The sequence below is a fragment of the Schistocerca piceifrons genome, chromosome 3 (genome assembly GCF_021461385.2).
Source record: "Schistocerca piceifrons isolate TAMUIC-IGC-003096 chromosome 3, iqSchPice1.1, whole genome shotgun sequence".
Taxonomy (NCBI): Eukaryota; Metazoa; Arthropoda; class Insecta; order Orthoptera; family Acrididae; genus Schistocerca; species Schistocerca piceifrons.
Window position 1 is genome coordinate 879357864 of NC_060140.1, and position 15157 is coordinate 879373020.

Consider the following 15157-nt stretch of genomic DNA (forward strand, 5'->3'; position numbering starts at 1 on the left):
TCCAGACCTGGCTCCAAGCGATTTTCACATGTTTGGACCCTTAACGGAAGCAGTACAGGGAAGAAGATTTGAAAGTGATGATGACGTCATTGCTGCGGTGCAAAATTGGTTACAGATGCAACCAATAAACGTATTTTCTGATGAAATAAAAAAACTCGTAAAACGTCGGGAAAACTGCATTGAAGTCCAGGGAGGTTACGCAGAAAAATAACGCATGTTTCAGTTTTCTATCATCAGAAGCTTTTCACAAATGTGCCTTTACTTTTTGAATTCCCCTCGTATACCTGTATGTAGATGATTTTGAAAATAAGCTTTACCTATAATGTACTTTTAAAGATATAACAAGGGATGGCTTTTCTGACAGTGCTTACGCGTGAATAGTGAATTTCGGCATTAACATCTATTTGTAAATAACTGTTTAACCATGGGTAACGCCACGGTCCAAGGTAGTAACATATATAATTATACTAACCCCCTAAGACATCCCCCCCACTGGTAAAAGCACAAATCGAACACTGTATGGGACTCATCATCATCATCATGGGACATGCAGTTACTCCCCTACCATTCACAACAAAGTGCATGCTTTGGCTCTTGCTGACTTCGGATGTCCTCGTGTCGTGTTAGCCAATGGTTGTTGCAGCGCCTTGCAGTCGATCCTCACTTTTCTAAGTATGTGCTCTCCACGGATGAAGCCTGTTTCACCAGAGAGAAATGTTAAACGGTCGCAATAGTCATTTTTGGCTCGGTGAGAATCGGAACGCTACAGTTGTGAACAGCCTTCAACACAGATTATCAACGTTTAGCTAGGAATAGGCAATGATTACGTACTAGGCCCGTTTCTTCTTCCTCCCCGTTAAATCCACCAGTGTACACAGTGTTTGTCAGCGTCACACTACCCATTTGTTATTCGGAGACGGATGTGGCTCCAACACGATGGGGGCCCACCTCACTCTCGACTGTGGGTTTGTGAGCGCCTGGAAGAGGCATTCCCTGACACGTGAGTACGCAGAGGAGGTGCTGTTTCGTGGCCAACAGATTCACCTGATCTCACCCCACTTGATTTGTTCCTGTGGAGAGTCTCGTGTACCAGAAGCCTGTCGAGACAAAAGGGGAGCTCCTGGCACGAATTTTCGCTGCCTGCGACACTGTTCAAATGACACCGGGGATATTAGAACGGGTACGACAGAACTTTGTGCGATAACGCCAGTCCTGCATTGACGCAGATGGATGCCATTTGAACAACTATTGTAAATTTAGCAGCTTGTGAATCTTGCGTAGATTTTCGGTCTGTCCGACATCAATTTACGTGCGCCATCACTAGTTCATCAGCAGGAGGACGGCACTGGTGAGTATTCAGAGGGAATTCTGTGAGTCATGATAAGAGTTAGGAAGTTGGGGCCCTTAGTATGAGCACTGCGCTAGGCTAAGCCGGAACTTGATTAGAGTTTGGCTTATCCTTCAACTCGGTCGTTTCCGAACTAGGACCCCTTACCTGAAACTGATACGTTTACGCTTCTCCATCATCCCTGAGTGTGTGTAATATTATCAGGGAATCATCCCGTACGTCGTGCGCATGGACAGCCGTGGAATGCAAATGCCGTAGCCTTCTTATTAACTGCAGTATAATTTTAATATGGTGTAAATACATAAAATCGTGTGTTATTTTAGAAAATCTCACTCCAATAAGACCTCACGGGAAGTGTGCATGGGATAAGTCCCTCCAGTCGCGCTATTCATCTGTGTCCTCGGCGGCTCAGATGGATAGAGCGTCTGCCATGTAAGCAGGAGATCCCGGGTTCGAGTCCCGGTCGGTGTAGACATTTTCAGCTGTCCCAATCGAGGTATATCAACACCTGTCGGCAGCTGAGGCTTTCAATTAATTATCATTTATTCTGGTGAACCTGCACGGTCATCAATGGTGTCTGTTCTTTCAAAAACAGTTATTATCTTCATATATATACCAATAAGATCTGGTGGACAGAAACTGAATTACTGCAACACAAATGTCTACCCACTTATGCAATACTGGTCAAAAATCAATCTGAAACATTTTCGTAATTAGGTCAAACAGAAAAAAAACATCCTTGGTGATTTCTACTGTATGGGCATTAGGCTGCGGTTCATGTGTCAGTGGCTATCGTTCTTCGTATAGCTTAGGAGGACGTCTTCAGCATAAAGAGAAGAAACGCACTGAAAGATGCCCCAACCTACTGCTCGTAAAACGAAAAACACCGCTTTTGCTATATTTAACGTTCTTTTCTGTTATAAAAACTAAAACGTAAATCCAGAAAAGCTATATCAGATAATGGAAAAGGCTCCGACAAGTTTTTGGATGCATATTATGTACATATGTCGTATATGAACAACGAAAAATGCAACGATGATCCAATACGTAACTTATGCCGACTCCAGTGCCGTTAGGTTTCTCGGTTGAGGATGGCACGAACAATCCGATCGAAATGGTCTCAAAGATACTCGATTGGGTTTAAATCCTGGCTGTTTGGCGGCCAGGGCAATATAGTAAACTCGTCCTGGCGCTCTTCGAAACACGCACGTACGTCGCGAGCTGTGGGTCATGTTGCATTGTCCTGCTGGTACATGCTATCGTGGCAAGTAAGACCGAACTGCATGTAGTGGTGGACATGGTTCACAAGGATCGATGCATACTTGTGTTGATCCGTTGTGCCTTCCACAATGACGACATCAACCAGGGAATGCCATAAAACCATTCATCTCCGGCCTGGAGCCTTCTGACGGTCTAACAGCCATCTGTTCGATGGAATGTAAAACGTAATTAATTTGAAAAGGCCACCTGTCGCCATTCAGTGGACGTCCAGTTGCGATATTGGCATGCAGTTTCCAGCCTTCGTCGCAGATGAACAAGCAATCAGCATGGGTGCACGAACCAGGAGCCTTCTGCGGAGGTCCACACGCGGCAACGTTCGCTGAACGGTCGTTGAAGAGTTGGTAGCCCGTTGGCTCATATGGGTGATCACTTTTTTAACAGTTGCACGTCTATTCGCCCGTACACATCTCCGCAGCTGTTGTTCCCATCTGTCATCTATGGCCCACGGTGCATCACAGATGCGTCGGTGCTGGTTTGGGATAGCGCCATTTTGCCATGCACTGTATACTTTAACACGGCAGTTTGCAGAGTTAGTCGTCTCGGACATGTTTCCACCCTTGGTCCTAAAGCCAATGGTCGTGTAATTTTGGAAGTCAGATAAACGACTTCACTGTTTCTCTCTCCCCCCCCCCCCTCCGACTCACCGCATCGCATATCCTCTACTGCCACCTGCCGTCTGTGGGTGGTTGTTGCACGGTGACGCCAAACACATGCAGTGGTCACATTAAAGTGACTGGACCAAGTATAAATTACGCCGGCCGCGGTGGTCTAGCGATTCTAGGCGCTCAGTCCGGAAACGCGCGACTGCTACGGTCGCAGGTTCGAATCCTGCCTCGGGCATGGATGTGTGTGATGTCCTTAGGTTGGTTAGGTTTAAGTAGTTATAAGTTCTAGGGGACTGATGACCGCAGATGTTAAGTTCCATAGTGCTCAGAGCCATTTGAACCATATAAATTACGTCCGGGGTATTCTGTTTTTAAGTAGAATGGTCGAGGGATGTTACTTTCCTGTAGACAACAGTGTCGTTAAGCGAACAATTTGAGAATGCTACGTCCTGTTTTTGTTTCCTTGGGGTACATTCGATGACACTTCACTTGAACATTTGCCGTCCGTACTCGGCTCAATGAGAAGCTGGTAGCGTCTGTTAATCCTCTTAATACCAAGGGGATACTTTATCCAACCTTTTTAAATATGGCAATCTAGGCAGTTTTTTATATTTTAAAATTCTGAAAAAAATATGTATTGTTGTTAATGTGTTTGTCTACCAGATCCGACAACTTTTTTTAAAAAAATTTTCAGTTAAACTTAAATTTTCGTGTGAGGTGTTAGTAGCAGATGTCTTTTTTCCCTAATGAATATGATGTTCGGTATCTTCAGGTTCAGGAGCTTACACATCAGCTCCTCTTTAAAAAGTATGCTGTTAATATGTCGTCGGACGACTAACAAAGAGATATAAAACATACTGTTCATGTGCGTGCAAACGGGAAAGACTACGGGAAGAGGACTGGTACTCACCGTCGGCAGGCGATCTCGGGCTTCTCATCTCAGCAGGACCTGCAAGCAAAAGAGAGACAGCGTCAGTCGGCAGCACACACTCTCCCTTATCCCTTACTTGCTATTGTCAGGGTTAGCACTCACTTCCACGGCAGAAGTTGCTCCCCCCGTCTGCTCTGCTACATAGAACTGCTAATTTGCGATTGGCTCCTCCTCGTGATGACTCAAATTTATCCTCTAGAGGCCATTCGTCGTCTTTCCGACTGTATTCTAAAACATGAAGCCCTGGTTATTGTGTGCGTCATCGGCAAAGATGAGAAAATGAGGAGCGCAGTTTCTTTAAGTCGAAGAGAGGCATTGAGAGAGAAACTGCCCAATCATTCGGGGAACGCCTCTGATTTGCCAGGCCTCCCACAAAGGCGGCCGGATGAAGCCTTCCCGACGAGCAGCGACCTGCGCGCCGTCAGGTAATTTGTCATTTAGCCTGACAGGCTGGATCCAGCGATGACTCTGTCCCATTGGGAATACACAGCTAAGGCTGGCGCACACACAGTCGGAACTCAGTCAATGGTAAGATATCAATATTTCAAAGCTTCTATTCTTCTTAAAATAATTTACAAGCTGGATATAAATTTTAGCGTGAAGTCCAAACAAAGGCAAATGCTTTTGCTATCTGCCGCGTACATGGAATAGCAACATGGCTTCATTACGCTAGCGTCTTTCGCAACTAAAGTGTCTTAAATCTGTATATTTTAATTTTCACGGTTGCAGTTTAGCTCACAGTTATTATAAATCCAGTTGCTTCCTAAATCTATGTATTTTTTACCCACTGGAAATATTTCCGACAGGAGAGACAAAAGGGATCAAAAAAAAAATGTAATTTTAGATTCCAAGTTTAAATATATATACATATCTACATCTACACTCCGCAAATTACTTTACGGTGTGTATACAGGGTGAAAAGTATTTAAATCGACAAACTCTGGGAGGTTGTAGGGGACATCGAAACAAATAGTTTTCGCTAATGTCATTTTTTCCCATGAGGAGTATTTAAACCGGTAGAGGAAGATTTCTATGGCAGAGTAATTAAACCAACAAACAGTTCTCCATTTTTTTATGACTAAAAGACAACACATTAACACAACCCAATTTCAATTACAGTAGATTTTCAAAAATGCCTCCATTGACACGTAAACAAAGGTTACACCGTCGGATCATGTTCTGTCTGACACGGGCGAAAACCCCCGGAGTATCCTGATTTGTGCCTGCTGCTGCTACTATCCGGGCAACCAGATCCTCTTCTGATGCAACAGTAGTTGCGTAAACAAGGTTGCGCATCTCTCCCCACACAAAAAAGTCCAGAGGGACATATCTGGGAATCGCGCAGGCCATGCTTCAAGACCACCTCTGCCAATCCACGTTTCTGGGAACCGTCGGTACAGGAATCGACGCACACGACGACTGAAATGTGCCGGCGCCCCGTCATGTTGGAACCAATGCGTTGTCTTGCAGGGAGCGGGACGTCTTCCAGCAATTCTGGCAATGCTCTGGCGAGAAAATTGTAGTAGTGCCTGCCATTTAATGGCCTAGGTAGCAGATACGGCCCAATTAAACAGTCCCTAACAACACCGACCCACACATTAACGAAGAACCGCACTTGATGGGATGCGGCGATTAGGATATTGTTGTTGATAAACCCGCAGTGCACCTTGTCCGTTGTGGTGCGCTACGTAGTACGCACCAACCACATCAGTGTACTCACTCCAGGTGTATCGCTCCATTAGTAAACAGAGACAATGCACTACTACACTGGTGGACAGTAGTTGCGAGTTTGTCGGTTTAAATACTTTTCATCCTGTATAAGCATACTTTGAGTACCAGTTTATGAAGGTTTTCACTGAGTACCTTGGGTATTTGCATCTACGCAAAGTTTTCACAAGCCTGAAAAATTGTAAGTAAAGCTCTGACCACTTCCTTTTAGCTGTTCTCTTCAGTCTGAAGACTGCTTTGATGCATCGCACCACGGTAGTCTATCCTGTGTAAGCCTTTTCATCTCTGCATAACTAATGCTGTTGTAATTAGGTCTTGATCTCCCTCTACAATATTGATTCCCTACACCTCCCTCCAGTTTCAAATAGACAATCCCTCAGGATGTGTCATCCTCAGGATGTGTCATCCTCAGGATGTGCCCTATCAACCAATTCGCTCTTTTAGCCAAGTTGTGCCATGCATTTCATTTTTCCCTACTTAGATTCAGTATCTCCCTACTAACTATTCAATTTGCAAGTCTGATCTTCTGCATTCTCCTGTAGCACCAAATTTCAAAGGCTTCCTTTTCAAGGAGAATAGAACTCTACATGAACAAACTTATTTCCCGGCGTTCCTAATATCTACCTCTCACAGGATTTTTAAGCTAAAATATAATCATTCATTCGAAAGGAAGCTTCTTCTAAACCAAAGCAGCAAATATTTAGAATGTGTCAACGTCATGTCGTTGAAGACGATATACTATATAGGTTTGGTAGAAAGTTATCTGTTCAACGCCGTATCTTCGGATACATTTCGTTAGTTTGTCAAGGAAGGGACTTGAATCTATAACTGATTTTATCAGCATCTCCATGTACATCTAGGTTTTGTACATGGTAAAATTTACGTATTCCTGACTGAACGCTTTAATTTCCAGCGTTAAAATCGATTCGGAACCAAGTACGACAACAAAACATGTTACTTCTCGCCCCATCCTACTCTAAAACCAAAAAAATTCTGGCTTTGTTGCTTAACTGTCGAATTCTGATAGTGCCGTTTCACAAAAGGGCGTAGAACAGAATCAGACCGCATCAAACAGATCTCGACGCACACTTCTATTAAAAATCATATTCTCTGTTAGGTGCTTATTCGTAATATCAGGGAGTCTGTGCAAATGTACAAAAAAATTCACACCCTGTCCGCAAATCTAGCTTACGTTGCGATTTATAGAAATATGGAAACTGCACCATGTTTAGAGAGCAAAAGTGTCACCGAAATAATAAAATATCTTGATGCTAGGAATGTATCCAATTAAATAGAACGCTTTCTAGAAAACAGAACGCAACCCTTTGTTCGCAATGCAGAACCACCGTCAGAAGCCGAGGAGCTCCCGGTGCGCCTAAATATAGCCCGATAGGGCAGGCGCTGTTCACTGTGTATGACGTCAGCGTCTCTAGCTCAATGAGGCTCTTCGCAGAAAACGGACGTGTTTACAGGAAGGTGAGATACATAGGATATAGCAACAAACCACAGACAAAGTTGCTGATACACAACGCCTTGTGGTAAGATTATCAGTAGAAACGCAGTGTAATGATAGTACACTTCACTCAAACAGGACACTCGTATGCGCAGGAGGGGAAATTCAAGGGAGGAGAAGAGGTACTGCAGGGTAGCGGAAGAGCAAAGGGGCCGGAGGCGGCACGAGCATGTAGACTGAAGCGCCAAAGACGTATTCAAATATAGAGTTATGTAAACAGGCAGAATACGCTGCTGCGATCGCCAACACCTATGTAAGGCAACAAGTGTCTGGCGCAGTTAGATTGGTTAGTGCTGCTACAACGGCAGGTTATCAAGATGTAAGTGACTTTGAACTTGATGTTCGTTGGCGGACGAGCGATGGGACATATCATCTCCGAGGTACCGATGAAGTAAGGATTTTTCCGTACGACCACGAAACTAACTTATGCTAAGAACAACACACACACCCAGAGAGAGAGGACTCGAACCTCCGGCGGGAGAGGCCGTGCAATCCGTGACATGACGCCTCAAACCGCGTGGCCACTCAGCAGACTTCAATGCTGGACCATCAAAAAGTGTCAGCGTGCGAACCATTCAGCGAAACATCATCGATATGGGCTTTCGGAAACGAACGCCCACTCGTTTACCCTTGATGACTGCACTCGCCCAGGCCCGTCAACACTGAAGGCTCTAAGCACTATGGGACTCAACATCTGAGGTCATCAGTCCCCGTCAACATCGACATTGGACAGTTGATGACTGGAAACATGTTGTCTGCTCGGACGAGTCTCTTCTCACATTGTATCGAGAGGATGGACATGTACGGCTACGGAGACAACCTCACGAATCCATGGACCGTGCATGCCAGCAGGGGACTGTTCAAGTTGGTGGAGGTTCTGTAATGATGTAGGCTGAATGCAGTTGGAGCCGCGCGACCGCTACGGTCGCAGGTTCGAATCCTGCCTCGGGCATGGATATGCGTGATGTCCTTAGGTTAGGTTTAAGTAGTTTTAAGTTCTAGGGGACTGGTGACCTCAGAAGTTAAGTCGCTCAGAGCCATTTGAACCATTTTTTGCAGTTGGAGTCATATGCGACTCCTGATACGTGTAGATAAGACTCTGACAGGTGACATGTGCGTAAACACCCTGTCTAATCAACTGCCTCCATTCATGTCCATTTTGCATTCCAACAACTTGGGCAAATTCAGCAAGACAATGCGTCACCCCACATGCCCAGAAATGCTACAGATTGGCTCCAGGAACACTGTTCTGAGTTTCAACACTTCCGCTGGCCCCCAAACTCCCCAGACATGAACATTATTGAGCATATGTTGGATGCCTTGCAATGTGCTGTTCGGAAGAGATCTCCACCTCCTCGTACTCTTACGGATTTATAGAGAGCCGTTCAGGATTCATGGTATCAATTCGCTCCAGCACTACTTCAGACTTAGCCGACTCCATGCCACTTCTGCTTGCTCGAGGGGGTCCTACACCATATTAGGCAGGTGTGCCAGTTTCTTTGGCTCCTCAGTGTATAGGAAACTGTAAGTGGGTTTGTTTTACAGGCATAGCCAGTTTGGTCGTAACCAAAAGCTTCAATGCTAAGAAAATGTTTCCATGTCTTTAGACTAATTGTAGGGAAGTACTCTGTACAAATAATACAGTTCATTGTTTGATATAATACTATGGATCTTTCATTGTAGCTACTTCCACACACAAAACACATTTAGCAAATGCTCCACACACAAAACACGTTTAGCAAACGCTCCATCCTACGTTTCTTCATTTTCATTATCATGTTTGTTTCATTTTGACTGGCAGTTTCAGTTTATTCATTGTCATCCTCGCTTGCGGAATCAGTATTGCTTCCATCAATATGACTATTACTATCTGAGTCTCTATAACTTCCCACATACGAGGGTTGGAACTTAAATTAGTGGCAACTATTTATTCACAACCGATGCAAAAGAGCTACATGTTTGAACATGTTAATGTCCTTCAAAATAATCACCAGCGTTGTGTAGAACCCGTTGCCAGCGATGTGGAAGGCGTAGTGTACCGTATTAGAGCCTGTTCTGTTGATGGTGCGAATGGAGCGGTCTTAAGTTACGGTGGTTCTCGTGTACGACTGTGATGGTGTTATCCTAATGCATTACGTTCCTCCACGGCAGACCGTCAATGCACAGTGCTACTGTTCGTTTTTGGAGCATCACCTGTGACCATCTTTGCGACAAGAAGCGGCGACACTTTCTGCGCAACCCACCCATCATTTTGCAAGACAATGCGCGGGCGCATACAGCGCAAGCTGTGGCTGCTCTTCTCGGTCGATGGGACTGGGAAGTACTGTACCATCCACCATACTCCCCGGACTGAAGTCCTTGTGACTTTGATTTGATTCCGAAGATGGCGGAACCACTTCGTGTCATTCGCTTCAGAACTGTTCCAGAGATTTGACAGGCAAAACAGACTGCTCCATTCGCTCCATCAACAGAACAGGCTCTGCTAACGGTATACTACGCCTTCCATATCGCTGGCAGCTGGTTTTACAAAACGCTGGTGACTACTTTGAAGAACAGTAACAGGTACAAACATGTAACTCTTTTGTATAGGTTGTGAATAAATAGTTGCCACTATTTAAGTTTCAACCATCGTATATGATCATCTCCAGCGGTTGGTCCAGTAAACCTTGACCTGAAATACACTGCTCTTCAATTTGATTTACGTGCTCAAAGCATTTCTTTTCTTCTGTTATGGAAGCAATTTGTTCATCTATAAGTTTTAATACTGTGTCTGTTCTGAACGTCACGTTACGTTTAGTATCGCCATTCTTGAATCTTGCCCATGTCACTTCTATTTGATTCAATTATGGGTGGTATGTAGCAAGACGTAACACTATATGGCCCATGTTCTATTGAAATACTTATTCTATAAGAGATATGGCGTGTTTTTTTCGTTTTGATCAATGAATACAACTTGGGTCAAAGCATGTCCTCTCGTTTTGTCCTGATACTTCTTTGCTCCTGGAGAACTTTTCAGTTATTTATCATTTGCTTCTACCTAAATCATAGTATCTAAACTATAGAGGGCGAGGAATTTTATGAAGTGTGTTTACACCTCCTTCAAATTTTATTGCACTCTGTAAATTTTTATGAATTTCCTCTAAATCTGGTTCTTTTTTACCTGTAATGTAGAAATTACTCAGTCGCACTGAACGTCTTGCACATTAAAATTGTCTAAAGTGGTCTTCCAAGATCTTCTAGGCCTTTCCGTATGCGATAGAGTATCCGCCTGCCTCGGCTCTTTCCAGTTCTCTCTTTGTTCGCCGAACGGAAGTAAAACGATGTACCAGTTGCTACGGCCATTCGTTTCAATGTGGATTTTAGCTAAAATGGAGGACCTAGCACAGCTTCTTTCTTCACAAACTGGTATACATTTGCAAGCACTTCGCGTGTCTGACTTTGAAGAACTCTGCCCTATAACTCGCTTTGTAGTGGTGGAATCTTCAACTTCGAATGTTTCCCTCCGGGAGTATTTACTAGTGGAGTGCTCCGCCTGGCTCGATGGCAACACGTCCGACGGTGGCAATCGACTGAACGGGGTCTACCGAGCGTTGTGTTTACGATTCACGTCTGTTTGCATGAACTGTAAACGTAAGGAAAGATTCGATATCGCTTGGCTACGCTCACGGCTATTAGCCGTTGTAAACAAACACAACCGTCAAGTAACTTTGAATGTCCGTCCGAAACAGTTTAATGTTGAACAGCCATATAAACCTAACAGCGAAGAGTTCGCATAGAAGATTTACTTCAAGAATCTTAAAGAAATGTAACTGATGCACGAAAAGACGTTTAGAAAATCATCCTTCAACCAATGCCTGAACCCTGTCGGGTGATATAATGGGCATTCTTCCCCTAGTTGTATTACTGGTGGAGACAGAAAAGACTGAAAGTAAAGCGACGTGCATCCTTCCGTGTTTGTTGAGCACATCCGAAAAAGAAATGTGTTATGGATCGAAGTGAGCCTTGAAACATTCTGAGAGCCTACGATCAACATTGAGACAGCAAACAATTAATCTCCTTCAACATACATCTTGTGAAATGGTCACAAACCAGAGAAATTCCAGCTTATGCGGAGGGCTGTCGACCGTCTTTCTCCCTCCGAACCACCCCGAGTGGGATAGGAAGGACGAAACATGATCGTTGTATGCTGTGGTCCTTCCACCATTTAGTATCTTCGCCGGAATTGGACATCGAGGTCGAGAGAGACGTAGTAGCATCGCCCATCCGGGGTTGTTTAGTATCGCGTTAGGAATGGGAAAGTTTCGGTATTTGTTTGCTCTTACTTATAACAGGTGCTTTCAATTTTTTATTAATAAACCAAGGAAAAAAATATCAATTAGCCATAGCAGCAGTGCTAAAATTGTTCGTTTTTTAATGAACTTTTCAAAAAAAAGGAGTAATTTTTATTCTTAGAATGTACATTGGTTTGGAATATTGTGTTATTATAGAAAATAGGGGGAAGCAATCAGCACTGTTTTGATAACAACGGCCGCGAGGGATTAGCCGAGCGGTTTGAGGCGCTGCAGTCATGGACTGTGTGGCTGGTCCCGGCGGAGGTTCGAGTCCTCCCTCGGGCATGGGTGTGTGTGTTTGTCCTTAGGATAATTTAGATTAAGTAGTGTGTAAGCTTAGGGACTGATGACCTTAGCAGTTAAGTTCCATAAGATTTCACACACATTTGAACATTTTAATAACAACGTCGAAAGAAATGAGCAACAAACACATAATATAAGAACTGGTTCAGCGGTATTGAGACAATTATGTCCCTGTTGCCGTGTGTCGTGGCTTAAGATACACGCGTTATGCGAGACTTGCCCGCGACCGGTCTACACGGTAGTTTCTCACTGTCGTCGGCGGACATCCCAGTCTGGAAATATTTTTATGAAGTGACGCAGCAATGAAGTACAACGCTTCATTTGCGTTGAAGCAGTAAAGATTTGTTGCCACTTCTATGAAGTAATAAAAGAGGAAGGAAATTATTGTAACAATAGTAAATTAAAACCTTAACAACAATTCATTCACAGTATACAATAAAAATACGAAGTAGCTGGTTTACTGCCTGTGCACCTTTATCTGCTTGCAGCTCTCGAAAACGGACAAATTAACACGAAAAATAGACTTCTTTAACCACAAGTTTTCACCTTTAAGTTCTGACTATTCGTAATGCCCGAGTAGTGACATGATCCCCGAATACAAAATGTTCTTTGAGCAGAGTTTCGAAAAAATTGGAACCAGTACAAGAATATTGGTGATTTTTTTGAAGTATTCAACCACCTATCACTTTTCGAGAACAGCAGCGAACAGTGGAACGGCAACGTTTCCTTTTATTTGTCTACTTCATTTAATATTTTGATTGTATGTCTCTTGAAACTGTGCCACAATTTTTTTTATTTTTTTATTTTTCATTTCTACGTTTATTACAGGAAATAATAGGAATAAAGATCCGAAAGTGGGTTATATCAGAAACCAATTTTTTGAGCCCTTTTAAGAGTTAGGTTAGACTGGCTTGGAAAAAACCGATGTAACCAAAAACCGGTTGTTTGACTGATAACCGCTACACCTCACGTCGAGTCCGCGCCGCGGGTGGCATTGACTTTGTGTCAGTTAGCAAGACCCTCTGGCGAAAAGTGCATGGAGTAAAATAAGATGGAAGTTGTCATTATGTCACAAATTTGAAGCCGACGTCCGCCACATTAAGTAGCCCAGAACATTACGTTCACCTCCAATCACCGCGGTGGTACTTACCTGTGTGTCACTCTGACGCGGACGTGTCCAGCTTCGACCGTAGAGGTCTATATCGACATTTGCAGACGTATTCCAAATAGCATCTGGTGCTTTGATTGTATGGAGACGAAGCTGTTTCATCAAAAACGCCAGCTTGCGTCGTTTACGGATATATTAAGCGATCCGGTCGTAATCTAAAGTTTAAAGGAATCGCATATTATTCGTAAATGGAGCCGTTGAAGCGATATTTTCTTTTATATACATGAATTACGGTTGTGCTGTTTACTTTTACTCATTCCTTTGTTTTTCATTGTCTTCCTAAACGAAAACACTCCAACGTCCAAGCTGCACTCTATCAACGGACTCGTTCCCGCATAACACACGGCTACGTAACCGCGCTTATTGTTGGTGCAGCATCTCATAAATTTCTCCCACCGATAATTGAAAGAATAGTACAAACGTATATACTATGAAAACCTCAAAACAAATTCAAAAGTAAACTGAAGCAGGCGATCAGTAGACGTGCATTCCAATTGTGATAAATTTGGTTATTCCTGAAAAACTAACAATTACTGACGTGAAATATTCCAGGAAAATAAGCGACTAGGGTACTAATGGAAAGGTACGTCTGGGGCCTATATATTATACAGGTTAGATCAATAAAAGAATGACTTACGTAAATAGTAAAGCACGATATCCATTTTACGGGGTCTAAGCGTTTGATACAGTTTCCTTAATCACATTTATAGTACTGCACAAGCTGGAACATGCATAAAAAATCATACAGTTTTTTTATCCTGTTAACTACTGTTAATGGTCACACACTGAATGACTCATGATAGGGAAAATTTGAAAGTGAGAAAACATGTAAACTACACAATCTAACAAAATGAGAACTCTGTACTGCATGGAGGTACACCTTTATGCTGTAGTGTTTCTTTGGAATTTCAACTCGTTCACTTAGTTGACACGCACAAGATACCAAAGCATGCCTTGCGTCTTCCGTCATTGCACACGCTTATGGGATAGCACAGAACACGTAGGTAAGTTTTTTGCGAACGCCGAGATTAAAAATGTTGTCCATTCTAGTTGAAAGCTGAAAATGAAACGAACAAGCAGCAGTACCAGTAAGCAACAAGCATTGGTTGCGGAGTTCCGGCTTCATTTGGTATCAATACAAATACAGTAAAAGTGAAGCAAACAAGGATAGCGAAAGCGTGCTTTGCCCATCACTTCTTTCTCTTCTTGGTCATTCGAAACGGATAAACAAAAAACAAGTTACATTGCCGAGGCTAGATGTGTCGTATAACGGGAGCAAATTCGCATTTAAGAACACAAAAAAAGTTCGAAATTGTCGTCCTAACACCGCGTTATTCGTGTTAGCACTGTAATTCTTAGTATTTAAAAACAGCTGTTGCGTGCGCACGACAGAAATAATGACCAAGAAGCAATCATAAACAGTAGTCGGCTATTGTTTTGGGCTATTTAAAATGGCGGCATGCCCCGCCCACTCTGGCTTCAAAAGAACGCACAGCGTAAGTCTTTGTGCCATCTCCCTTTACCTCCATGAAAAAGTGCGCGCGCTTTCGTCCTCTACTTGTGTTGATGTTTCCGAAGCTTTTCCCTCGTCGACGTCATTTTTGCACACAGTTATTTGCGTGTTTCTGCTTTTTATGTTGAGACTGTTAGTACGCGGCTGAAGATTTTTGGCTTTCACGTTTTGAATTTACTATCTATTTGTTCTTTCGGGTTTATGTACTGTTTTCGCCTTCGACCACTCGTCCCTTAAGGCCACTCACCGTTTCCTCGAAACCGACGTGTGGCACTCCCACAACTGGGTAGTACGTTACTAAACGCCATTACATATGTATTGTCTTTCGGTAAGGACTGGATAGTCTTATTGAGATTTTGTCCGTATGGTTACTACTACAGCCTGGAAGCTGCACAGAAAAACAATGACACAGGGGTAGCCGGACAGAACATTTCGG

At 43.4% G+C, this 15157-nt stretch overlaps 1 protein-coding gene across 1 annotated transcript in view; it reads right to left on the reverse strand.

Moving 5' to 3' along the window:
• The window catches only part of LOC124789146, an 892841-nt gene that overhangs the window by 128540 nt on the left and 749144 nt on the right, over positions 1 to 15157 (reverse strand). Inside the window, exon 8 of the mRNA XM_047256440.1 lies at positions 4145 to 4183. Coding sequence (XP_047112396.1) covers positions 4174 to 4183 — 10 coding nt within the window. The 3' untranslated portion in view covers positions 4145 to 4173. The remainder of the gene's footprint in view (positions 1 to 4144; positions 4184 to 15157) is intronic.